Source organism: Tinamus guttatus, unplaced genomic scaffold, assembly GCF_059628265.1.
Source record: "Tinamus guttatus ecotype Peru unplaced genomic scaffold, ASM5962826v1 Tinamus_guttatus_pri_ptg000566l, whole genome shotgun sequence".
Classification (NCBI taxonomy): Eukaryota; Metazoa; Chordata; class Aves; order Tinamiformes; family Tinamidae; genus Tinamus; species Tinamus guttatus.
Genome location: NW_028289100.1, coordinates 685,858 through 711,969, shown reverse-complemented (window position 1 = coordinate 711,969; position 26,112 = coordinate 685,858). Strand labels below are relative to the sequence as shown.

The 26,112-nt window shown below is 46.2% G+C and overlaps 2 protein-coding genes across 2 annotated transcripts; both read left to right on the top strand.

The window, feature by feature from the left end:
* Nucleotides 1-981: 981 nt before the first annotated feature.
* On the top strand, nucleotides 982-12,018 carry UBASH3B (ubiquitin associated and SH3 domain containing B; the record flags this gene model as incomplete). The annotated part of the gene is made up of 13 exons (XM_088534565.1): nucleotides 982-1,071; nucleotides 1,665-1,851; nucleotides 2,279-2,477; nucleotides 4,155-4,324; nucleotides 4,988-5,196; nucleotides 7,670-7,805; nucleotides 8,201-8,321; nucleotides 8,417-8,539; nucleotides 9,666-9,758; nucleotides 10,058-10,202; nucleotides 11,019-11,125; nucleotides 11,296-11,405; nucleotides 11,666-12,018. Coding segments are annotated over 13 exons (1,828 nt in total), but the record flags the coding sequence as incomplete, so codon positions are not given.
* Nucleotides 12,019-14,883: 2,865 nt separating this feature from the next.
* CRTAM (cytotoxic and regulatory T cell molecule) lies at nucleotides 14,884-25,036 on the top strand. The gene is made up of 12 exons (XM_088534550.1): nucleotides 14,884-14,935; nucleotides 17,217-17,363; nucleotides 19,061-19,213; nucleotides 19,430-19,561; nucleotides 21,523-21,693; nucleotides 22,222-22,293; nucleotides 22,464-22,529; nucleotides 23,135-23,206; nucleotides 23,722-23,823; nucleotides 24,183-24,326; nucleotides 24,564-24,647; nucleotides 24,906-25,036. The coding sequence occupies exons 1-12, from the start codon at nucleotides 14,884-14,886 to the stop codon at nucleotides 25,034-25,036; spliced, it is 1,326 nt and encodes a 441-aa protein (XP_088390676.1).
* Nucleotides 25,037-26,112: the final 1,076 nt, after the last annotated feature.

The following is a 26,112-nucleotide window of genomic DNA, read 5'->3' as shown; positions in this document are numbered from 1 at the left end:
GAAGCATTTTCATAATCACACATTTGCGACACAGCCCTTTTTTGCAGCATTATCTTTCTGCCTTCCTCTTACTCTCAAAATGAACAAAAATATGCATATTCAACGGGTGGGGAAGCAAGAGCAGACTGAAACACAGCTGAGTCAACAACACGTGTCTACCAGCAAGCGGTAACATTTCATATTCCCGCGTGGTTATCCCAGCGCCTTCCCAAGCCATCGCAGAGCAGGACACAAAGGCACCCTAGGAAGTTACTGGTTCACGGAAAATTCTGCTACCTGATGCCAAGCCGAGGGGCCGACTCTTGCCCCAGGGCCCTAATGCTCCTCTCCCTTTCTGCCTGGGTTATTCATAGTTTTTGCTGCGTAAATATTTATGCCTTTTGGATTCTGGGCAGCCTGCTCATTTTGGCAGCGCCCAGCGCTGCAAGGCCAAGCAGCTGCGTGTCGGCGCGGCTGCGTCGCCTTTGGGAAGCGCTGCTGGACCGAGAGGCGCAGGCTCTGCCAGTTAAACAGCTCTGCGCTGCCTTGTCCTGCACCCGGTTGCCTTGCAGAACACTGCGGCCCTCCTGGGTGCAAGGAAACCGTGCAGACACCTCGAAGGGATGAAGGGGAAGATGCTTTCCACGCAGCGCAGCGCAGCGCAGGGGATGCCGGCGCCCGGGCTTTGTGCCCCCTCGTGGCAGCTGCCTTGTGCTCACCCGCGCTTTCCATGCAGAGCTCTCCATGCTCAGCAAGGAGCCCATGAAACATCACTGCATGCTGCTAACTAGGGCTCTGAAATAAGGGGCTCCACTGCTCGGAAAAACACCAGGCGGGAATTGCTTTAAGTCGAGCTTCACCCCAAATTTCTAACTTTTCCGTAAGCATTCGTAATATACAACTCTGTTCAGAAGGAATTAAGGTAGCACTTCATACGAGGTTAAAGATGTCTGTCTTGTGTGGTTAAAGCAGCAGATAGAGCTATATATGCATCTAACCCAGTAACACTGAAATACTCTCTCTTTTGCCCCTCCTCAGGCAAAAAGCTCTGGCCTCCACAGGTGGAAGAAGTGTTCAAGCAGCATGTGACTGGTTGGTATGAAGTAATACATGTTAAAAACAAAGCGAATTTTATGTCTTTAGAATGTGAAATGCCATTAGAATGTGAAATGTTGTTAGAGAAGCTGCGTTATTTGTTTAAATGAGGGCAATCCCTGAAAAACACTAGCAAAATTAGTGACCTGTTACGCAAGCGTTGCAAATAATAAGCAAGAGGTCACAGTCTGGGACAGTCTGAGGCCACAAGTAACAGCCAGAAAAGGGGGGAGAGAGAAAAATTACTACACTGTCTGCCCCACTGCCTCAAGAGAAAACCAAGAGCTGCCTTTGCAGAAGGGGTGAGCAGTTTCCAGCGCTCTCCCCACTTTTGTACACTGAAGGTCACAAAGGCAGCAGTGCCCCAGGTTAGACCCTCAGGGTGTCAGTCTGCAACCTGAAACCAATTCTTCCTACATGGTGATGGGCTGCAGGTGACACAGGCTGCAGGTGACACTGCCATCTCTCCTCCTGACCCACCGGAGCTGATATTTTGCTACATGATAAAAGAAGGGAATGAGGACGGGGAAAGCTGATTTTGCTACCAAAGGCCTCTGAGTTTCCCTGTGACGCTCCTTCCTCTTTCTCAGGCTCTTCTCCCACGTGGGGGACCCTTTCCTGGACGACAGCCTGCCTCGGGAGTACGTCCTCTACCTGCGCCCCACCGGGCCCCTGGCGCAGAAGCTCTCCGAATTCTGGCAGCAGTCCAAGCAGATCTGCGGCAAGAACAAAGCTCACAACATTTTCCCGCACATCACCCTCTGCCAGTTCTTTATGGTAAAGCCCAGCTCCTCTTTCTGCTGCTCTATGAATGTGTTTGTGAGCCGCCCCGCGGGGTCCAGGCTGGGTACGTCACACGTGTCACACGCGCTGGAGCGGTTGTGACCAGCACTGCCTCATGCCTGGCCTTGCTGAGGGGGTAATTGGGTTTTAAACAAGTGGTTTTCAGCAAAGAGCAGCACAAGACCAAAATCTCATCACCTCCAGTGCTCCCGAGCATGGAAACAGGCAGCGTGGGAGGGTGAGGGCAGGAAGATGACCTAGGAGGAGCTGATCCTGCTTTTAGGACCGGGATGGGCAGGTGGCTGCCCGAGTTACCTACTTCTCCCCTGTGCTTTTTCACATGCCGTGACAGGAAGAGTGTTCGTCCCATGCCTTCGTTTTCCCTACTGAGCAATGTTCTGTCTCCTGCTCCTCTTGGCAGTGTGAGGACAGCAAGGTGGATGCTCTCACCGAAGCCCTGCAGGCCACTGTAATGCGATGGAAATGCAAATTCCCTGCCCCTCTGCCTCTGGAGCTCTACACGTCCTCCAACTTCATCGGGCTTTTTGTCAAGGAGGAAAGCGCCGAGGTGCTCAAGAAGTTCGCTGCAGACTTTGCTGCAGAGGCTGCTTCCAAAGCAGGTAACCACGAAACATTCACGGTTTGGCCAAGGCTCCTCTATCGTATCGCACCCTTGCAAAGACATGCAAATGGAAAGGCTCCAAGAGATGCTCCTCACGAGAAATGAGCTCACCAGAAGTGGCTCTCCTGGCAACCTCATTCTAAGAAAGCGAGGAGAACAGAAAATGAATGATTTTCTTCCTAGAATAAGTATTCCCGAGCCAGGCTGAAGCACAATGGTCATGACATACCGAGTAAACATCAGTGTGGTGATGCCCTTTTTACTCATGTTTGGTTTGTCTCTGCCACATCAAAAAATAATTACTCTTACAGTCAGCTGCCTTCTCCATGAATCGAGATATTTCATTCATGCCAACAAAGTGACTTATCCTAAAAAAGCCCTTTTAAAGACCACTGCAAAACACATAGCAGTCTTTGCCCTGCTGCCTAATTTAATTTCAGGTATGGGGGTCTGTAGTGCTACATTTTATTAAACCCTACACTTATGTCTCAGCAGCCAGTCAAAGGTTAGGTTTCTTGTCACCTTGCCTGCGATAGGCCTTGCATATATAAGCTTATATATGCATATATATGCTTGCATATATAAGCTTATGGGTCTTTTAAAAGCAGTGTGAGGGCTAGGAACAGGAGAGGGGAACACCCCAGTGCGTGCTTGGGTTTTCTGAGCTTCTTCAGTGCAAAGATCACCTCACGCTTACTCGGAGCGTTATCTCCTGAAAGGGAAGTTGACATTTGGCGGTTCCTTAACCTTTCAGAGACGCTGCCTGTGAGGGTTAGCATTTCCTGCTCAGCTCATTATCTGTCAGAGCCCTCCTCTGCAGTACGAAGGCTCTAGCTGTTTTTTCACTGAATTTTCTGAGATGTAAACACGGCTCTGTGAGAGGACCCAAAGTGTCCAGGCAGCAGAGCTGGGAACCTTATCAAACAGCTCCAAGTCTCCCAGAACCAAGAGATTCACTCCATGGGATCTGCTCCTGTTTTCCTGCACAGGGAATACACCAAGAACCAGCAGTGAGGAGATAACCCGAGATACCAGGGCCAAGAGCTGCAGCCACCCGAGAACAGGAGCAACGTCTGTGCATCCTCCACACCAGTTAGAGGGCAGCTCTCACCCAAAACACTGATCAGAAAAAGCATCAACAGCTTCTGACAAACTTCTCCCCCTGAGATGGTTCCAACCGGGACCGAACAGTTTGGTCTTGACTGCTGCATTGCAGTCCACAGCTTGGTCAGGTTATCGCATTAAGGCTTTTTCAGAAATCCACAGCATTTTCTTTTTTCTTGCTAATGAAAAACAAGATAGATGATTTTGAAAAGCTATCCCGTGGCTGGCAGCTAGAGCCAAGTCTCTGAATAGCTGCAATTTTGACTGAATAATCAGTCAAATTTAATTGCAATTTTTGGTTGAATAAGCAAGAATAAATTACACACAAACAATGAATCCCATGATTTCCACTTCTACTGGAACAGTTCCAACATTTCAGATGCTTCCACTTTTCTGCTTTCTTAAATCTTTCTCTAATATAGGTTCTCTCCCTGCAGAATCACTTTGACTCGCTCTCTTACCAATTTCCATTCAAATAGTCCTGCAACTCCAGCCAAGGCCTAAGGAAAGGGACGTGCCCCATGCAGAACCCCACGGCAGTCGGTTGTGAACCAGCATCTTGTTGTTGCAGACGTCCACGTAGAGCCCCATAAGAAGCAGTTGCACGTGACCCTCGCGTACCACTTCCAGACGAGCCACCTGCCCACGCTGGAGAAGCTCGCGCAGAACATCGACGTCAAGCTGGGCTGCGACTGGCTGGCCGCGATATTCTCCCGGGATATCCGCTTTGTCAATCACGAGGTAACTGCTCCGGTTGGTTTCGGCGGGGGGAAAGGAAAAGGAGGAGGATCTAGCAGAACCGCTGACCGTGTTAGCTGCCCTGGCGCTCTGCGGTGCCTCCAGGCTGCAGCGGGGTTTCGCTTGTTTCTTGAGGCAACAGGTCTTTTTCCTGCTGGATTAATTAATTTTACTGATGGCTCTTGTTCGCTTAGGTCCCATCTCTTAACCTAACCTTATTTTAGTAAATACGCAGAAAAAAAAAAAAAGGTGGTCACATCCTGGTATTGCCCATGGCCTGTGTTACTTGGTGTGTTCTCCAGTACAGGTTTGGAAGCAACGTATCAGATATTCCAAGCTGTTATTCCACAACAGTGTCCCTGCCTTGATTCAAAGCAGCGGCGCGCAGGCAACCCCTCTCGTATTGCAAGCACAAGTAGCAGTGGCCACTGCCCACCTCGCCAGAACCATCTTCCACACGTTCTCCTTGGCAATACGGTTACATTTTTAATGGGATACTTAAATTAAGGCACACGCTTACGGTTTGCTCAGCCTAAATTATCATGATAGGAGAGCTACCTTGGAAAGGGTAAAGCTCTGCTCTGGAAACGCTCCTGCCCCACGCTGCGCAAGGCTCCCTTGCACTAAGAAGGCTTCCATTCATTTGTGCTTCTTTTTCTCCACCAGACTCTGCAAGTGATCTACCCTTACACCCCCCAGAACGATGACGAACTCGAGCTGGTCCCGGGGGATTTTATTTTCATGTCCCCAGTGGAACAAACCAGTACAAGTGAGGGCTGGATTTATGGCATTTCCCTTGCAACTGGCTGTTCTGGGCTGCTGCCTGAAAACTACATCACGAAGGCGGATGAATGTGGGACCTGGGTGTTTCACGGGTAGGTAAATTTTTGCTTTTGCTTCAAAGAGAACGCAAGCCTTAAGTTTTGCTGAAGCTTACGACTTAAGCTTCTTGATTTTCATGCCATATTTAAGTACAGTTACAGCCTAGCACTTGAGGGAGAGGCGAGCACTTTGTCTGTGACTTTGGAGGCCTAATACACGTGACAGAGCATGACAGGGGAATCTCAGCTTACAGGGTGGCTTCCAGGTGCGACTGCCAGGGACCCCTGCCCTCCTGCAAGCCTGCCCTGACCAGCTCCAAATCCTTCAGAACCCCAAAGCCCATCAGGCACAGACAAGCAAAGCAAGACATCACTTGTTTACCACCCATATCTCTTGTTGCAGTCATCTATTCTTTTTTTCACCCCCCACAATGGCCCTCTGAGAAGTGAACATCACTAATCAAGGGCTTTCATATGCTAGTCAAACAGAACAAACCTATTTACCCCAAGTGTGTTACCATCACACTTAATTCCTCTTCCCTTATAAGAAAAGACCTCCAGCTACCAGAGCTTAAAGAAATTAAAAGACACATGAGCAAAGTTAATCAGAGAGTTTGTGTAAAGGCAGGACTTAGTTCAGACCCATCTATGTACAATCCATCGCCCAAGCAGCAAGACTGTCCTTCCTTCACCCCAAATTTGCCAGCCAAATGCCCTCAGGCCCAGTCTGCTCTACTACATTCTACTTGTTTTTTGGAAAAGGTTTTGAAGCCTAAGCACTCGCATGTGAAAGAATTATTATCCCGGCAGTAGCTAAAAGTAAAGCGAAACATTTTGTAACTGCAGCACCTCTTTGTCTCCAGGCAAGCAAAGAAAGGAAATGCCCTTTCCCTGATTGCCACTGAAGGGTATAAATCATGAACCAGAGCTTGCAATACGGAACATTTATCAGAAACATTATTACATATCCGGAAACAGTCTCACTTTACAAACAGCTTCCCACAGGGCACATTGGGTTACAGAATACCGTTCGGTCAGAACAATAGAGCAAGCTAAGGACACGCAGTGCCCCACTGCAGCCTACACGGAGGTGTTCATGGTGGAAGAGCAGTGCAGAGGCGGTACCTGGTTTCAGACGTGAAGGTGAGCACGGTGGTCAGTACTCACCAGGACTGCTGGAAGTGCCTAGGGGAAGGGGCTGCAACCCCATCTGCAGAGCTGGGATCCAGGCTTCTGTTCGCCAGCCATGGGCAGACCCTCTGGTTTGTTCTGCCTCTGCATACACGGGCACATCCTCTACCATCCCTGCAACACAAGAAAGGAACAGCAGCCATCAGCCTTTTTAGCTTAGTAACAACAAGCCGTGTTTCAACGCTAACTGGCATTCTCCAGATGAACAACACAGATTACTCAGATCGTCTCTGAAACACAGCTCACTTGACCATTCCACACAAGAGTTATTCTGGGGTGTTTGATCAAGCCTTTAACCCTGCTGAGTAGCTTTGTTAATATCTGCACCTAAAAATCCGCCTGAAAACCTCCCCAGAGAACCACTTGCATAGTATTTGCTGTTACTAATTCTGTGCATTAGTGGGCTACCAAGTCAAAAGAAGAAAACTTCTATCCTCAGCTCACTGAGCCCAGAGAGGAAGTGGGAACCCAGAGAGGGTCCAAGAATGCAGTTTCCCCACAGGAGCCACAAACCCCAAACACGCAATATATACACTTATATGCACTTAACAGCATATGGCAAAAGAAAATAGACTGTCTTTCAATCTGTGGACCCAGAACCACCTGAAATCTAAAATTTGGAGGGGCTCCCTGACTGCTATTCTATTATCAGCGCAATCTGATGCTCTCTCTTCTTATGCTGCTAGAGTCAAATTTTCGTGTCAGTGAAAATGCACCTGTGCATGGGCATGATCTAGCTTTGCCCACACTCCAAGCTAAGCCCTTACACTTTATTAAGTGTTTGTTCATGCTCCCTGCTCAGGGCCTATTTCCCCGGGCCTGGCACACGCTAATCATTACGCAGCTTTTGGATCAGGGTTGGCCTTTTTCTGCCAGCTGGAAGGGCATTTGCAGTTCTAGCTATGCCATGTCCCTAGCAGGTGATGCAAGCTCTTTTGTGCACAGAAACCCCAGAACGCTACAGTGATGAGCAGGGCTGTAGCTCAGCTTTCTACTCTACCTTCTACATTGTGAAGCGTTAGAGTTTTGTTTCCCCATGCCGGCCAAAATTGAAAGAGGCAGTTCAGTTGAAACACAGTGATTCTGCACACGGATTCTCTCTGCACGGCAGCCTGTCTCTCTCAAGTGTCAGAAAGGATGTTCCAGTTGTATTTCACCTTAACAACGGTCCCTTAAAAGTAACTCTGCAGACTGGCAATGTATTTGTCGGGTTTCTCATTTATGCTACAGTCAGCCCAGAGACAGTAGCTACCCAAAGACTACAGGACTGTCCTTACTGAGGCCTGAGCGCCAGTCTAGAGCACTCCCACAGCCAGCTTCTTCCTGTTTTTGGCAGCTCATACTCAATTCTGAATACTGCACTGTCCCCATCCCTTCAAGCCTTCACTGATGGAGCCTTGGAAAGACGGCAGCAGGAAGACCAAGGACCTGGCGACGCAGGGCCGCTCACCATCATCTGCCAGAACGTGCAGGTAGGGCCCCCTCTCAACACACATCACACACAGCTTTAATGGCAGGTTTCCACTAACTGTCTTGTCCCTCACAACTTATCCTCCTGTCTCACCTCACTGCTTGCACTGGAAGCTTCAAATTCCCTACAAGCTTTTCAATGGCATCATAAAACACAGACAAAGAGGAGATCCTCTGTCCTCAAACACCTTCTTACAGGAGGTAGGGGCATCAGGGCCCCATCCTCTTGTCATTCAGGCAGCTTTATACCAGCATAACCTCCTGAATGGCAGAGAAAACCTGTATCTGCCCAGGGTTCAAGTGGAGATAGCTGGTCCTGACTTTCGTTAGTAAATTAGATCTCAGGAGAACACTTGCACTCTCACGATGGCCAAACATGCAGTGATTTTTCTTCCAGGCCTTGAGGATAGCCAGCCAGCCCGGCCCTCAGAAACGCTGCCTGTTTGTGTGCAGACACGGGGAGAGAATGGACGTGGTTTTTGGGAAGTACTGGTTGTCGCAGTGCTTTGATGCCAAAGGTGAGTCGCTCCCAAGGCTCCTAGTCTCCAGGTTTAGACTCCGTCTGCCTCTGGTCTAGTAATTCCAGCCACGGCTTCTCGCCTTTCCCTCGCAGGGAGGTATATGCGCAGTAACCTGAACATGCCTCACAGCTTACCTCAACGAAGCGGCGGATTCAGGGACTATGAGAAAGATGCCCCAATCACTGTGCTGGGCTGCACGCAAGCAAGACTTGTTGGTAAGTTGTCCTCAGCAGACAACGGGTCCCCCCAGACTGTGGTATCTTCCTCCCACACGCAACAAAAGAAAGTGCGAGGCAGAAAAAACCTAAGTGCTCTGAAATAAGAGGATTCAGGCTTCTTTGCAAAGTCTCAACTTCACTGGCAAGCTCTTTTAGAGAAAAACTCATCTCATCCTGCCACTCTAGCTGAGGAAAAGGAAAACCACAAAACCTAGGGCATGGTATAAAAAACCCAGACCTCAGCAGCACAACTGCTAAACCATTCATTACTGCCCTGTAAATGTGCCACCCTAGAAGGTGCTGTAACCAAAATGTCACTGAAAAATGCGACAGCGAATGAGACAGTCACCTCATGCAAAATACGGCCTTTCTTTGATTTTGGGAACCTTAACTTTCTGTCTGCAGTTTGCAACACCAATATATTCAATCAGCTTGTCTGGCTTTATGCAGCAAAACACAGTCTTCCCCCTGCCCTTATATTTTCGGGTGTCCTCTGACCCTGCTGGCATGTGTATAGGGAGATTATTATTATCCTGCCTCTTCACATATAGAAAATAAAACTCTTAAAAGTCTGTACAATACTTAGATTCCCTTTGACATTGAAAGAATATTAATAACTCTAATGGCAGAGTTGATTCTTTTCAGTGATCTAGCACATATGCAATGAAATAGTAATCTAACTAGCCAAGAACCAAGCTAGTTGAATTAAGTTGATCTGGAATTGAGTTATTCTGATTTATGGCTTATAAATGAAATGAAATTCAAGATCTACACATATTTTTCCTCAGCATTAAGAACTATTTGTTTTTCTAAGAGACAGAAATAGTAATATTGCACGGAGGAAAGCACGGGGTAGATGCTGCTCTTCAGAAAGATGCTGTGCATCCCTCGCAGAGTGATTAAGCACCTAGATGCATAAAGAGCAAGGCACGTAGACAAATATATCCCCACTGCACAGCTGCGTATGCAACAGTGCCTAGCACACCACCAAAATAAAACATCACGGCACCTGCACTTCCCAATACACGGCCAGGGCATCCGAGCTGCCTTCCCGGCTGCAGAGAGGTTGGCACATTCCGAGCTTGCCTGGCCTTTCCTCACGGCTCTTCCTGCTCGCTTGCAGGTGAAGCCTTGCTGGAGACCAGCACCGTTGTGGACTACATCTACAGCTCCCCGTCCCTCCGCTGCGTGCAGACTGCACACTATATCCTGAAAGGTAGGAGCCAGCAAGCACAAATGGTCATTCAGGGTGACGGTTATCTCCACGCCAGTGGAAATATATGCATATATATATATGTATATAAATATATATATACACACACGCACGCACACAATTATATATGGTTAAGCACCTGGAGCACCTGTATAAGTGCCATCGAATACTCCATCTTTTCCTAGTATTAATCAAGTAACTACATAGAGGAATATCAACTGAAGTTTTAAAGATGCTAAACCTTGCCTGCTTCCTCCACAGCCACCTCCATCACTATCTGGTCTCTTTCCTCTGTTTTTCAGGTATGCAACAAGAGAACAACCTGAAAATTCGCATAGAGCCGGGCTTGTTCGAATGGACCAAGTGGGTCTCTGGTAACACACTACCTGCCTGGATACCCCCTGTGGATTTAGCTGCAGCTACTCTAAGCGTTGATACAACCTACAGGTAGCAGAAGGTGGCGGGAGGACGTGGGGTTGGGTTTTGGCTGCGGGTTGCACAGGAGATCAGCCCTTTGGTAGCTCCCAGGCTCTGTTGCTTTCCTTTTATCCATCCACACACCCAGCCTGAGTGTTGCCAGTATCACTGCAAACAAATACACGTTCCCTGCCAGCCTGCTGGCAACAACCTTGAGTCTGAGTCCGGAGGGAAACTCGGATCCCTCGTCCGAGCGCCGTGCTGAGCTGCTCTGCCGCAGTGCCCTCCAGCGATACACCCGTATTGCAGCAAGGCTTTCAAGGGCCATCCGGGCCCAGACGGGCTGCGGAACCAGCAGGAATGCTCACGTGGTAAACAACAGGCAAGGTGAGCTTCCTGCTCTCCCATCTGTGGCTCGTTTATACACGCCAGAGTCAAAGAGCTCTCACAAAGGAGGAAACCTAGAAGGCCACACCATTCCAGTCCTGCACACACCTCACTGCTGAGCACTCTGCACAGCTGTGACTTCTTACACACACACTAAGCAGCTGATACGCTGCCTCCAATAACAGGTCCACAGCAGAGAAATTCTTGCCACCACTTTTGCTAGCTACCCAAAGTATCTCACTGCAGGAATAGTAAAGATCTAAGTACTGATGTTTAAAAACTATCCTTAAAATTCCACTAATAATTTGCAGAAGTTGTCCTGACACAAGAAGCGGCTCTGGAGATTTGAGTCATTAAGCAAGTTAAAGAAACGCATACTTTCAGTTGTGTCGCAGGCAGGGCTTAAGTAACTTACAAATAAACTTCCTCTCAATTTACTTGTTCTTTTTGTGCTTGCAGACCTCATATTCCCGTCAGCAAGTTAGTGGTTTCAGAATCTTATGATACGTATATAAGTAGGAGCTACCAAGTAACAAAAGAAATCATCAGTGAATGTAAAGGCAAAGGTAAGTGTCACAGCTCCGATACGCCTACCTGAGGACTGCTCCATGTTAATAAAATGTGTTTTTTCCCCCCACGTACACAATTTCACGTGTTGTTAGATGCTAAGCTGAACCTATTTGGCACATCTGAATTATTAGTCCTCAAGCTGGCCGTGTCCCTTGCCTCGTTCCAGGGAACAACATCCTGATCGTGGCCCACGCGTCCTCCCTGGAGGCTTGTACCTGCCAGCTCCAAGGGCTCTCGCCACAGAACTCCAAGGACTTTGTGCAGATGGTGCGAAAGGTAATCAGCCTCCTGGCTTTAGAAAGGAAAGCAGGTTACGAGCTCCTTAGCCAGGCAGAGGACACTTGGCTCCTTTCGCTCGATCCAGCCCCTTACTGGCTTCCACCCCTCTCAGAAGTCACGACCCAAAGGTGGCTTCACGTGTCACAGGCAGCAGGGGAGCAGGTGCTCACCTGCAAGTGCACAGCACTAATTCCCTCCTAGCAGGCCCCGATCCCTGCTCTTGGCCTTCCGCTTGATTTCTGTCTCTCTTCCCACAGATTCCATACCTGGGGTTCTGCTCGTGTGAAGAGCTGGGGGACACCGGTGTTTGGCAGCTTACGGACCCCCCCATCCTCCCTCTCACACATGGACCAACTGGAGGCTTTAACTGGAGAGAAACCTTATTGCAAGAATAGGCAAAGCCACGAGGCCAAGCCGAACAACGGCCTTTCTAAGCACTGGACAACGGCTCTTCTTTCTTGTGTTTATTGACAGTGGAAAAATAGTCACCGTATGTTAAGTGGATCACACAAAAAAGCTCTTGTAGCATCTCTCTCAAGCAGTCATAGTCACACAAAAGTTCTCATAGGCACCTAGGCAAACACAAAAGAGCCTGATTTGGGGGAAGAAGCATTAGAATAGAGGTCCGAGCGCTTGCACTGCGGGGAACCTCCGCTCGGTCAGTAGCTGAGCTAGACTTTCCACCTTGAAAGGAGCTCTGATAAGATCAGTAACTTTCACTGCCTTCTGCACCATGTCAATAACAACTAGCACTGTGTCAAAGTAGAGCATTCAGAACGGTATTTTTTACTGCTGTTTTTTGCAGAGCATTAACAGGCTTGTTCAGGTCCATGTGCTGACGCCTTCCTCAGAAGCAACCCCACATTCTCAGCCTCTTTCACAGGGTGTAACATCACTGGCTGGAAAGGGCGAGCTCAGCATCGCTCTCTAGGGAGCGGCAGGCCATTCTGCTCCTCGAGTTCAGCGCTGCACTAGGTGTCCGCGTGACCACCCTGCTGAGCACACCCGGGATGCTAGCGGTGATGCCACTCAAACTCACATCACTTAAGGTCTGCACATCAGAAGACACAATATCACTCAGAAGTGCCACAGAAAAAAAAATCTTGACATCCTAGGAAGCCTCTGTTTTTTCCAGTTTTCCCTCTGCAGAAAGTGTTAGTATCCTCATTTGAAAGGATTAGATGGCACAGAAACTTCTACTGGCCAGTTTTCACAAACGCTTGCTATTCATAGCCAAGTCCAGGTTTGATTTTGGGTTAGTTTCTTTGAACCTCTCAAGCCTTTGGACTCACATGGAGGCAGAAGAGCGCTCGCCTGTGCAATAGGTACACCCACACAATGCATAGCAGTAGGCCATTATTTATACACTGACCACTATGTAAGACGTAGTAGGCCATTCATAAGTGCATTATTATACCAGGGACGTATACTGAAGAGTCAGGGAGATAACTTAAGAGATGACAGGAAGAAGCTGCTCCTGTGCAGTTATCCTGCTGTCATTTCCACTTTGAGCTATAATTTAAACTCTTCTCAGCTGTGTACAGACATCCTGAGGAGCATTTCTGGCCTGTTTTCCTCCATGCTTCCTCACTGCAAGGTTGCAAAGTTTCTTTAAAACTAAATACATGACAATCACACCAAAACTAATGTGCTTTTTGATGAGTGCAGAATTCTCTAGATAGCTTAGTGTATCATGTCGTGGGCCAGCAGGATGTAACTTGGTGTAGGGAACACTGCATCTGGAACAAAGTAGAGGCTGCTCAGGTCCCGCTGCAGGTAAGCAGCATTACAAGGAATTTATGTAGGCAGAAGCATGGAACAGAGAGGGAACGAAACCCAAAAGCACATAATTCGAATACGATACTAGCTGATCTTTGCATATAATATGCGTTAGAGAGAAAAAAAGTGTTTTGTTTGAGATGGTAGAGATGTTAGAATACTCTCTTCATTAGAAAAAAGTATATTTTTGGATGTTTGGGAAAATATTTTGACAAGTATCTTATCTCAGATTTTTCAGGTGTCTAGAATCTCAGAAAGAAAATCTTATTTTGAGTATTTTGATTTCCCTTGGGGGTTTTGTGTTAAATAATCTCATGGTCATGAGGCTCATAGGGGGAAAAAAGGAAAAAGATGTTCCTTGGAAGTTTTCAATTTGAATGTTAAAAATGCAAAGGGATTGCTGCTTCACTTTTATTCTACTGATACTCATTAGCGTATATTTAGCATAGCTTCAGAGATCATTAGACTTGATCTATCTAAAATGAGTCTAAGTCTGTTCCTTGTCTTCACTGTGAGCTGCATCATATCCCAACAGTCTCATTACCGTACAGAAGCCAAACCACAGTTCCTATTTTTTCCCTCTCTCTTTCCAATTAAGTAATAAAGCTGAAAATATGCCAAGAGTAAAATATTCCTTTCTATTATTTCCCATTAAAATGTATTTTCTGGAGTTTGTGGACAGTTCTTAAAACTTGATGTTAACAATGGAAACTTTTTTTTCTTTTCATTTAAAACCTGTTGTACCATTATTATGTTTTTTAGCGTGAGCAGATTGTATTTATTTGAAAAAAAAATGTTTGCTGTTAAAAAAACAATAATTGTATTGCCAAAAATAGCTGTAATTACCTGTGACATCTGTATTTTTTTATTATTATTTGGGGGAATCGGTGGGTTGTTTTTAACCTCAATTTCAAATGCTAACAACTGTTGAAACAACCACTGCATTTTAATTTGCTTATCACATTAAATGGATTTCTCAGACGTCTGACAGAAACGGTTGGGGAGTTGATTAGCAGATGCCGAGTGCGCCCGGCCTTTCCTTCCCTGGGCGTGAAGTTCATTTATTTAACAGGTGAAGTTCATTTATTTGACAGCAGATGGCACAAAACCATCATGAGCTTTTCTTCCCCTGTACTGCACAAGGATGTTTTGCCTGAGGTAGGTGCTTCCCGTGTGATTTCTATGGCTTGATCCCCCAAAAGCTGTTTTATTAACAGGTTGGGTATGCAGAACTGGCAGCACAAAGTTAAGCCAGAGAACTGCCTAGCTTTACAATATGTACCTGCTTTCTTGCTCTGGGTTCTTCCTGCAGCTGTAATTTTACCAGTTTGCAAACCAAATGAGTGTATTAAACTTGGTGGCCTTTTACAGTGCTTTCTGCTAAAGCTCTCCCCCACATGGGCACTGAGTAAGACAGAGTTGGAGGGGACATAAGGTCAACATGTCCCACTCCTGTCGCCCACTGCTTTGCTTTGGGCAACTGTGAAAACGGTTATTTCTCAGCAACCACCACGGCACAAGAAAGGTGAGAAGCAGGGAGAAGAGAGCGTAATAGTAGGAAAAAAAAAAAAAAAGAAAGAAATAAAAGGCACAGAGCTTGGTGGTGAAGTCATGGTAAATCTCCCCGCCGCCGAAAAGGGAGCTGCTGCTCGTGTGCACGCGCAGAGCGAGGAGGAAGCCGGCGCCGCGCCGCAGCATGAGCCTCGCGCGGGTGCTACACGCGGCAGCGCTGCTGCTCCTCGCGCCAGGTAAGCGGCTGCGCGGGCACGGGGCCTCTCCGCGCGCGGGACCGCTGCTCCTCTCCCTCTCTGAGCTGGGTCGCGGTGCTGACCGCCAGCTAAACACAGCATCGGCGAGACCAGCTCATCCCCTCGCGTGCTCCAGGGGGAAAAACTCCGGGAAATCAAAAGATTCTCCCTTGAGTATGGAGAGGGGATTACTGCCTACTTGTCGTGGCTTGGATATCTTTGTGGGACTTTGTTCGTGCATTTTGTAAATAGATGCTGATGCAAAAAGTCTGGGTAGTTCAGAAAGTGTTTGCAAAGTGCTTTGAAAATATAAAGCACTTGAAATGCTCAATATCCTGTTTTAGAAGATATAGCTTATACCTGTTCTGTTAATCTCCTCTTCTATACACAACTGTGAAACTGATATTTGACCAAGTCCAATATCAAAAGACTTGAGTAGCAGAAGTAGCAGGACAGTTACCTACAGGTAGGGATTCCTGATCTTTATAGGAGATACGCATGTATGAATCAGATCAAAAAAACAATTTATCTCCCTTGTCAACGAATACCAAAACAGCCTTGGGAATATTTTCTTGTTATTGATTGTGTTTAACAGAAGTCGGGCCTTAAGAACCTGTCAGTTATGTCCTAGCTGGACTAGTTTTTGCTCTGCTCGTTAGACTTGCTCCAGCTCAGCAGCCTTCGCTCCTTTTGGGTGCAAAACCCCTCTTCCCGCAGGACTCCCAGCGGCTCCTGCCCTGTGAACTTGTGCCTACAGACAGTACTTAGGTGCTCTTGGTCGGCTTGCTCGGGACCGCTACGATTAACACGCACACGCTGCAGCAAGAGGTCAAAAATAACCGATTGAACAGGATGTCTCTCTAGGCTACAGGCTTAAATATAACAGTGAAATGACACAGTAATTTCTCTGAGTTTTCCGAAGGCTAAAACACAAGCAAGGGCATGAGGCATTTGAATCTTGCGATTTCTTCCTTCCCTGTGCTGCAATGAAGGGGTCTTTTATGGTCAAGTTCCTTCTCTTGTTCTCCAAAGACCTGGTGGTGAACTGTTCATTGCAGGAGGCAGGAGCTCTGGCTGTGGCACCAGTGTCCTTGGCGCACCTCGCACCCCGATGTGTGGGCGCCCCGGGCCGCAGCGGCTCCGAGGCCACAGCCACGTCAGACCACCCCCCGTAAGAGAAAGGAAACTCGGCCCGTGAGTCACGGCCTGAACGGCGCCGTGGTCGCGCATGGAAAGTACGAGTGCGACCCGCTCCGGGGGAAGCAAAACCCCCACTTTCCTTCACCAGGAGGGCTTCTCACCTCTGAGGGTGCAACCTGACACACTCCGCTCTGCTGCTGCTTACAGGAAACAGTAAAAATGCAGAAAAGCCCTGAGGAAAACCACAGACTAGGCCCTGGCAGCTACTTTAAGAACAGGAGTTTGTGACACAAGTTTCTATAAATGGAACTAATGCAAGGAGGTTTTCCTTATACTACCACTCCCCTGCAAGCTATCCCAGCCAAGAAATGCCCCCTGTACTCATCAGCGGGGAGGAACATCAACAGCTCCACAGGATAAACTATTTTTTCCACATAGAGACAAGTCGCCCTCTGATTTTTGTGGCAAAAGATCAGGCCCAGCAAGAACATGCTAAAATATCTTTGTTTCTGTTATTTTTAAAAATATTTTAAAGAAAATTAAAACTTTCCTTAAGGCCAAAAAGATTCATTTCCCCAAGCCACAGGACTCGCATACCCTGCAGGAACTTGCTGCAGACAGCTAACTGAAAAATAAAACTGCAACACACAAAACAGGAATGAAAAATAAAATCCTCTTACTGCCTATATACTTAAGTCTGACCCCGGCACTGCTCTTAGCAATTTCTCCACGGCAGGCTTTTACACCAGAAGACAATTCATTCTAGGTCATAAAATACTTTCACAAAGTGTATTACATATTGCAGAATGTCTAGAGAAAAAATAAATAAATAAAACACTTTATGGCCTGTCTGTAAAATAATTGCAGCAGGCTTTTAGGTTCCTGTCACGCCGCTGGCAATCGCTTCCACAGAGGGTTTCTGCACTGCAAGTATTAACTCTGCAAGCCAACATACTTCATTGGGAAGAATATCTTTTTGGGGAGCTACACCAGTCTAGTGACTAAGTTCTGCCAATACAACCATATTGGCAAGGTGTGTCACACAGAAAAACGTTCAGAAAAGGCAGGAGGTGCCACATTACTCGCCCAGGACTGCTGTCACGTCACACGTTGATGCCTCTTTCCCCTTCTTTGCCGGCAGGGTGTTTTCCAGGAGCGGCCGGTGACACCGTGACGCTGCAGGAGGGCCAGGCCCTGCGGCTGCGCTGCAGGCTGGGCGGCGCGAGCGGCGCCGCGCGGCAGTGGCTCGACCCGCGGGGCTTCGTCCTGTTCCTCAACGCCCGGCGCGGTGAGTGTGCGACGCGGCGCGTTCCACGGGCCTGCATCGTTCCTCGGGCCTGCCCCGTTCCCCGGGCCTGCCCCATGCGCTCCCCTCGCACAGTGTGGGGCTCCCCACTGCCCCGTCTCTCGGGTCCGTATCCACCTGGCCCTTGGAAGGGCCCTTAGTCTGGAGAACGCCAATAGCGCCGGAGATTCATCCGGACGCTACTGGCTACCTGGCTGCCGTTGAGACTCTGCAGGACCCGGCTGTCCTCTGGGGTTGTTCTCAGGAAGTCCCTACCACAAGGTCCTGCCAAGCGGCATTTCCAGTAGGTTTTGCCAGTGTTTCTGAATGGAAAATGTCATAAATAACTGCTGCTCCTATTGCTTCGGTTGCAAGAGCAAGTGGGATGAATGATCATTAGAAATGTAAAGTCTCATAAATGACTCATACATCTGTATGTTAGGAAATTGTTTCCTGGGGAGTCCAGGATCCTGAATTCAGTACCCGGTACACTGTATATGAACCATTAGATACTAATGGGATCCCAAGCCCCTCAATGCTGAGCCACCAACAGCTAATCAACACAGTGCCAGGTTAATCACAGCAGGTTAGGGGAGTTGTTTTTCCCCTCCTATTCAAATCTATTAGGGAGATCATGCAACCAAGAACTGTAAGCCCTAGGATTAATTCCTTTCTCCATCCTAGTTATCTCTGCATTTTACATATATGCACATCCCCTGGATTTACACCGTAGGAGCAAGCAACAGTGGCAACAAACCCTTGGCTACAGTCACAAACATTCTCTTTCCATGCAAATAATTTTGGACTGAGACACTTAACTGTGCTCGATTGGGCTTCAAGCATTCAAGCATTCAACAATTTTTGAATAGATGTAGCCCCTCTGATGCCTTTTAACATTTTCCTGAGTTCACACAGCAGTTCAAGAAAGTTAGAGCAGGAATGTACCCACTAGCAGCTGCGGGAGCAGACCCTAACCCAAATGACCAAGATGGCAGCAGTCAAAATGCCTGAGCATTCAACCCAAAGTTTTAACACACTGAGAAAGATGTATGACACAAAACCAACGCAATTAGGGCCTGAAAAGCAACTGGTTCCCTTCATAAGGGAACCAAAATGTTCCTTAAAAAAAAAAAAAATCTTGAAATCTCATTTAGAGGGGAACCAAACTTTACGCCGTACAGGGACATTTTCATTTTTTATTCTGAATCACCAACATGAACCTTTGCCACATTGCTTCTCCAATAAACAACTGCAGTTTCAGTTCATTTAAGAGGAGAAACAAGAGGAGTTCATTTACTTGGAGAAACAGAGGCAAAGAGTAAACAACTTGCACAAGATCACAAAGTGCAGGTCAAAGCCAAGAAGTCCACTTTGCTTTCCTGACAACTGGAAAAACATCTTCCACTTGCCAAGCTAAACTTCCTTCCAGGGTTTGGATAAAAATTAAAGTGTGTGTGGAGGGGGGAAGCACCATTTTCCCCATTTGGCAGCATGTACATTCCTGGTTACTGCTGTCCACACTAGTGCAGCATCAGCTAGAAATGCTTGGGGCTCAAACCGCTCATTGTGCCAAGTGCTAACGCATTAAAATTATGCAACGAACAAAACCCTTCTCGCTCATTAATGCTTGGATTATCTGTCTTGCTCTTATGCACCAACATACACACATTTCATACAGGGTTTCTTTTCTTCCCTTACAGGTTTAAAAGATCAGAGGCTCAAACTTGTCCATTATTCAAAGAAAGAGTTATCTATCCAACTGTCTAACATAACAGTGCATGATGAAGGCGTATACAAATGCTTCTACTATGGCACCCCCTTCAAAACCAAGAACAAAACCGTCAAGGTGTTAGGTGAGTTCATGTCAAGAAGTTGAATTTACAGACAGACCTAACAGAAAACTAGCATTTTCTGTAACAGTGTCAGAAACTGCATGCAACTGTACAGTGCTTAACATGATGTAAACGCACCCTTACCTCAGACTTTCCAAATAATACAATGGTATTCATTAAAAAAAAAATAGTAAAAGTAGAAAAATATACAAGTGACTGTAAACCTTCTTGCTACAGCTGCTCCTTCCAAACCAGTAGTGCAAGTATCTCAAGACACAGAGAAAGGCATCACGCTGTCCTGCTACACCAAAGGAAGCAGACCACAGCCGCGCATTAGCTGGCTCTTGGACAACGGGATAGAGCTTCCCGGTGAGTGTGAAAGGGCCACGTGTGGGTTACTACAACTGTCTTCCTAAGCTTGGACACAGCAGCCTTGCTCTCGTTCATTTGCTGCAGCTCAGCGGCACAAGAGCAGGTCTCAGGTAACACAGCTCCCTGGCAGCCCTGCATTCACCCCGGCCACCTCCGATAGAAGGACACAGAGCCATTAAGTAGCTCAATTTAACTTGCGTGGAACATAAAAAATTCTTCTGAAGACCAAGTTGTAATAATGGCCACCCTATTAACTGTAACACACTGGAGAGAAAATATACATCCTCACTAATGGGTGAGGAAAAACCCCACACATACAATTGTATTTTCTTCCTCATGTTAACAAGCTCCTGTTTGTATTTTTTGTCACCGATTAACACAGCCATAGCTGAACCACTAATCTTTTTTCTAAGATGGCTGTTGTGACTAGGATCCAACAGGGAGGTGTGCTGGCCTGAACATAGCTAGAAGTCAAGACTAAAAAGTGAAATCCAAGATACCTGTTATACAAGCATTAATGCAACCACCTAAAGCTCTATACTACAAGGAAGTTAACTAGTAATTGAGTTACTTCATTCCTCCTGTTTTCATGCATCTGTGATTTCAAGAGAAAAGCATGTCCCATATTCCTGTATGGGTTTTGAAAAAGCAGGCTCTCAACTCACATGCCTGTTTTGGAGGAGCTAGGTTGTGCATGACTCGATAGGGCTCTGGGAAAACCTTCTCATAAAGGTGGACAAAAGTTGGGAAAGCAGCGTGTCAACTCTAAGCTTTTAGATACCTTTGTCATGTTGTTTTTGTAAAGAGGGACTTCCTTAAGCTTGAGAGGAGCTCAGGATAAAATATCTGTGCAATGTTACAATACACAGCTCGGAGACGACAGGCACTTCCCAAAGCAGGTAAATCCAACCGTGCACTTCTCCACCAAAGTTCAGCAAAACTCTATACTTACTTTTTCTCTCCTCCTTGCACCTCAGGCTTTTAGCAGCAGCACCAGGCCCCTACTAGAGCACTTTATACCAAGGGAACTACTTAACCTTTGACCTCCCAGCATCTGGGAAGAGTAATTAAGCAGCAGAGAGCCTGTGCTGGGCTTATTTGAGCAGTTAATGTCAGGATGGCTTGGGATGAGAAATATTTAATACATAGATATGCTGATTCACCATGTGGCCCATTTGTAGCAGATGCAAATTAGTCTATTTGAAAAGACAAAATAACTGCCCTTATTCTGAGTTTCTCAAGCTTTCCACAGGTGCCTATCATTAAGTAACACCCCTTCCTATCTCCTACATTCTCAGCTTTCATCACTAACTGCAAATATTTATAACAATCAGAAAATATTTCAAACATTTTAATTAGTGGCAGCACCTCAGTTTCACCACGGCCCAGCAGGAGCAAACTAGATGTAATCACTGAGCTGCTGCTGGTAATTAAAAGACTATTTCCTTTCTAGCAAAAACACCCTGAAACCCTATCGAGTGTCTTTTTATGACTCCACTGAAGATGGTAAGAGTGTAGAGAAATGCTGGCCTATGTGAAACAGCAAGTTATCTATAAAAGTTAATTTAGAATCAGGAAATTTCTCTTATTTAAGGCATAAAGATATTACTGAGGGTAACAAGTGAAGAGAAAGCACTAGTTGATTTCAAGAGAACATCTACAATAGAAATAGACGGTACAGATTACGGTGTCCTGATGGACAGTTAAGACAAAAATTTGAGAAAAAAAAAATCTAAGTGTGGGCCATGAAATAGAGTGGAGGCTTTGGGTTAAGTGAATGAGGAAGGAAAAATGCCCTTGCTGGCTTTGGGCTCCAGCGCAATCCATTGGTACAAAGAACGGCTCGCGCTCGGTAATCATGCACAGAGCAAAGTGATATAGGCTGCGCCAGGGAGGTTTTTCATTCCATTGCCCTTGGCTGGAAGCCATTTAACCCTTTTCTCCCCACGGCTGCGCAGGTGCCACTCGGCACACGGTGGAGGCGGACGGGAGGAGATGGAGCACGCGCAGCACGCTCACGGTGCTCGCGCACCGGCCCGGCGCCACGGCCACCTGCGTCGCCCACCACCGAGCGCTGGGAGAGGACGGGCTGGCTGCAACCTTCCGCTTCGGGAGCGGCCCGGCGCCTGGTACCGACAGTTACACCGGCTACTCCGCTTTCCCCCTCTAAAGTGGTTACAGTTGTGCACGTGCGATGCAGAAGCCCGTGCTCTACTATCCTGTGTATGGAAGCTGCTTTTGAATATCAGTTTTATCTGTGCCAAAAGATAAAACAAAATGAAATTTAGGGGCTTTTATTCTGCTTCTTAGCTACCTTAAAATTACCTTAAATGAAGCCACAGCAGCCCAGTCCAGTCTGATTAGCAGTGAGACTTGGTTCACGGCTGCTACGAAAATCTGAAGTGTCTATGTGCACAAAAAGCTGTGAGATTCTCACATCTACAGTGTATTAGACACACCCATGTGGAAAGCTGGTACAGATTTAGTATTGTAAATTAATTTTGACACCTCTTGCCCAATAATTCTGTCCATTTACTTATCTTCAGTATGGGCCTAGTAATCCTTACTTCATTTCTCCTTAGATATATTGATTCAACAGATGCTTATAACATGTTCTGAAGGTTGCACTGTTGGTTTTTTTTTTTCTTTCTTTCCAGTAACAACTACACATTCTGCTCCAACTGCAGTAGGCACAGAGACAACCATCTCGGAGAACGCGCCCTCGAAAGGTAGGCTTTAACTGCTCAGCCTTTAATTCCTACACAGACCAGATAAACACAAGTATCACAGAGAATATCTTAGAGTGTCTTTACCTAAACCTTGGAAGTAAAAGAACCGTTGCTGTTCGCGCTGAAGAGCATTTGCACAGTGTTCAGAGCTGTTTCACCTTTCTCCCCAGCGAGCACAGCAAAGTCGGATCTGAACAGCAGTACAGCCTTTTCTCTCAGCTACCCACAATTTACTGGTGAGATTTTTACTTCCAGTTTCTTTTAATTTCACAGCACCTCAGATTGTAACCACAAAAGCAGACTGCTCTTCTCCCTTTAGAGGGAAAAGAATTATTTCTGTTATGAGTAGACTAACTGGCCACCGCATGCTACAACTGCAAGGCGCTGGGCTAAGCCTCAGATCTCCCGAATGGTTGCACTAGGTGGCAGTGTGCAACCAAGATGGGGTTAGCACCCTGCACATTTTGTGAACTAGACGGGGTTTTTTTGCAAACAAAAGAAAAAAACTCTGTTTCCCAAATCAATTAACCAAAAAACATCCAAATGGGAACCTACTGGGTAAGCACCTGCACTGTGTTACAGAACAAGGAGTGAAAAGTCAGCTGCCTGTTTTAGAAATGAATGTACTTTTGATAAGCAAGTTTTTGATGTTGAGAGTCTGTATGTTTTGGCAGTGTTTTCAGCTAATGTGCGTACATGGCTGATAAGAAGGAAAATTTCTTATAATGTAAAGTTTTGGTAGACGCAGCATGCAAAGTCATTACAAACTGAAGTTAATTACACATGATATAGTTAGTATCTGTGTGCATAAGAAAATCAGAACATTTCTCTGTCTCCACAGGGTCAGAAATAACACCAGCTGCAGCAGGAGATGAAGAAGGCTCTGGTACTTGGAGTTACAACGTCCCCAATGGTATGTTATGTCAGCACAAGTGGCATCGTAGCGTCCGTGTGACAGCATTTGTCAAACTGGGGGTGGTTAAACTGCTGCACACCAGGAAGACACCTGATAGTCTGAAATAGGAATAGAAATAATTTGCTTTAGACAGAAAGATATCATCACACTGGCGTTTTTGCAAGCCAGCAAAGCAAGCTGAAGGAGAGGGAGCAAGTAGAAAGGGGAAAAAGGAGCAAACAGTCTAAGTTAAGCTTAATTTTAATTTGGCTGTAAATTGAAACCATAGAGTTCAACATGGTGCAAAAGGCTCTGAGGATTTTATGCTCATGAAGCTTGGCTTGTGTTTTGATTTAAAAGACACATAACATTAAGGAAGTGAGCACAGAGCTTTAAGACAGGGTCTATTCTATCTCAAAGTCTATTTCTGCTGCATTACAATGAGCCCCTGACTTCAGAGGTGTTGGAAAATATAAATTTCTTACTCATTCCTTTGCCCTTCAGAAAAATAGTAATCCTTTTTGCTTCCACAGGGACTGAAACAACCTTCCATGGAACAGTCACACAAGAACTCTACCGGACAGAAGCCTCATCACCCACTGAAAACTCAACCATGATGACCACCCTCACCTTTAGTAAGCCCTGATTAATACCTTTCAGTGACAGCTTCCAAACTGGCACGGGGCTGAGCTAGCTTCAAACTGACACCCAGTCACTGTCTTTAGGGCAATGCCAGGTAGTTATACTGGGAAGATACTAAAGAAACAAAACCTCTCCTAACATCTAGAAATACGCTAAGTAGCCTGCAGGATGTGCCAGGGGACAAATCCTCTGCTTTCAATAAGTTTCTTATCCATACCAACAACAAAACATCTCATCTCCTTAAAACAAATCACAAGAAAGGACTTCTGCACTGCTAACATTTACATTTGGCCTGGCCCGGGACAGATGGGTTTTAATTACCAAGGACTCAGTCTATGTCTGTCTTTTGCAGAGCAGGATCTGAAAAATGAAAGCATCAAAAAGGAGAAGAATCTTCTGCTGCCAGTCCTGGTGGCTGCTCTCATTTTCGTGCTACTTATCATAGTCTTGCTTTTCATGAGGAAGCTCAAAAAAGCTCACGGACAGTGGAAGAGAGGTAAGTGATGGCACTGCCAGAAAAAAAGTATGAATGCTGGTTATTTCAGGGGATAAGTTTATTTCAAAGGAGAGGAGGGGACAGATTTGTTGTCTTAAGCAGCATCTCTCTTGGATGCTTCAGGATGATTGAACGGTCATTTTAACCAGTCTTTCAAGATTTTTATGTTCAAGGCAGAGGGGGAGCAAGCAGCATGGAAAAATTTCATCATGTTAATTATATATGTTAACTGCACAGAGAATGATGCTTCCGAGCAGACACTGGAGAGTTATAAATCCAGGTCTAATGAAGACAATTCAGGCCCCGAGAAGAACAAACAAGGTAAAAAAGCTTCAACAACCTATACTAATTCCCATTAAATCACTGCTACTGACCGCTGCCAAAGCACACTGCCTTTAGTCTTACTGTGTTTTTAAAGCTTTTATTTGTTTTCAAATATTTTGAAATACAATATATTTAAACCACTTCTAATACAAGCTCGTCATTTGGCTACTGTGTAATCGGCCTAACAACACATCATTCACATACACATATATATTACTCTTTACAAAACCAGTAATAAATGTGTTTATTTTTCAGTTGTCAATCACAAGTCTGATGTGCAATCCATAACAAACAGATACGTGGAAACAACACAGAAGAATCCAACAGACAAAAGTTTTGCAATAGCTGAGAAACTGTTTGCATGTGGAAAAGAAACTGATGTTTAGTACAGTGGCCTCTCTGCCAAATCTCTACCACATAGAGCCACTTTTTGTGGTTTTAGTATTGATAATACAATGTTGTGCCATCAGGACGACTTCTGGGAGCAGAAGTGCAAATGGTTATCCTCAATCCAAATTGGACCACTTCCTTTTAGAGAGTACGTAGGTAGATGGGACAGGTGCTCCTACAAGCCTATTAGCAATGAATGCACTGATAGAGCTGTAATCTTCCAAGGATTTAGCTACCAGCTGACAGAAATAGAGCTGATCTATCCCAGCAATTAGGGTGCTGGCTCCAGAACACACAGTAAGCCTTGTAGATCACAAGATATGACGCTATTCACCCAATGCTTCTGCCACCTACTTTACCAGCACAGACTCAGCAGGAAACCCTGGGAGCTGCAGTCAATTCTGATTGCTACCATCTCATTCTGCTGGCCAAAACTGGGTATCCAGGTATATCTAACCAACTAGGAAAAGATCCTGATGTGGGAGAGGCTTAGAAGTGTCCGTCCCCTTTACATGACTCCTGCCTAACTGCTCACCTGTGGAACAGTAGCATCACTCCCTCCTGTGCAAGACTCCATCCACACTTGTCAGGAAGCTGCTCTGGAGCCCAAGCACCTGGTTGCTACATCTGTACAGTCTCTCCTGGTGCATGAACTTCAGCAAAGGAGGTCGGCAAAGGTGGAGAGGAAGCTCTGTCTTTGATGAACAGACTCCCCAGTTTCCAGAGCCAAACCATGGGGAATGAGAGTCTTTTGGGGAGGGTGGGAATAGAGGGGTTCTTTGCTTCTTTGCCTGTTACAATGCTGCAGCCTTTTTTCCACATTGCTTTAACAAGAAAGCTCATATTATTTAACACCTGCACAAGGAACTGTAAAACAACTCTTTCTACATTCAGCTTGTAAGGTTTATTTAGTGATGACGGATATTTAAGAACAAATATATTTTGTACTATTAAAAATATCACGTGAAATGCAAAATGATGCAGCAGCACCTCCGAGATGCAGTAGAAATTACCTGTTTAACATGTAAATAACGTGTACCCAGCAGTGCACGAGAAGGTCCCTAACCCTCGT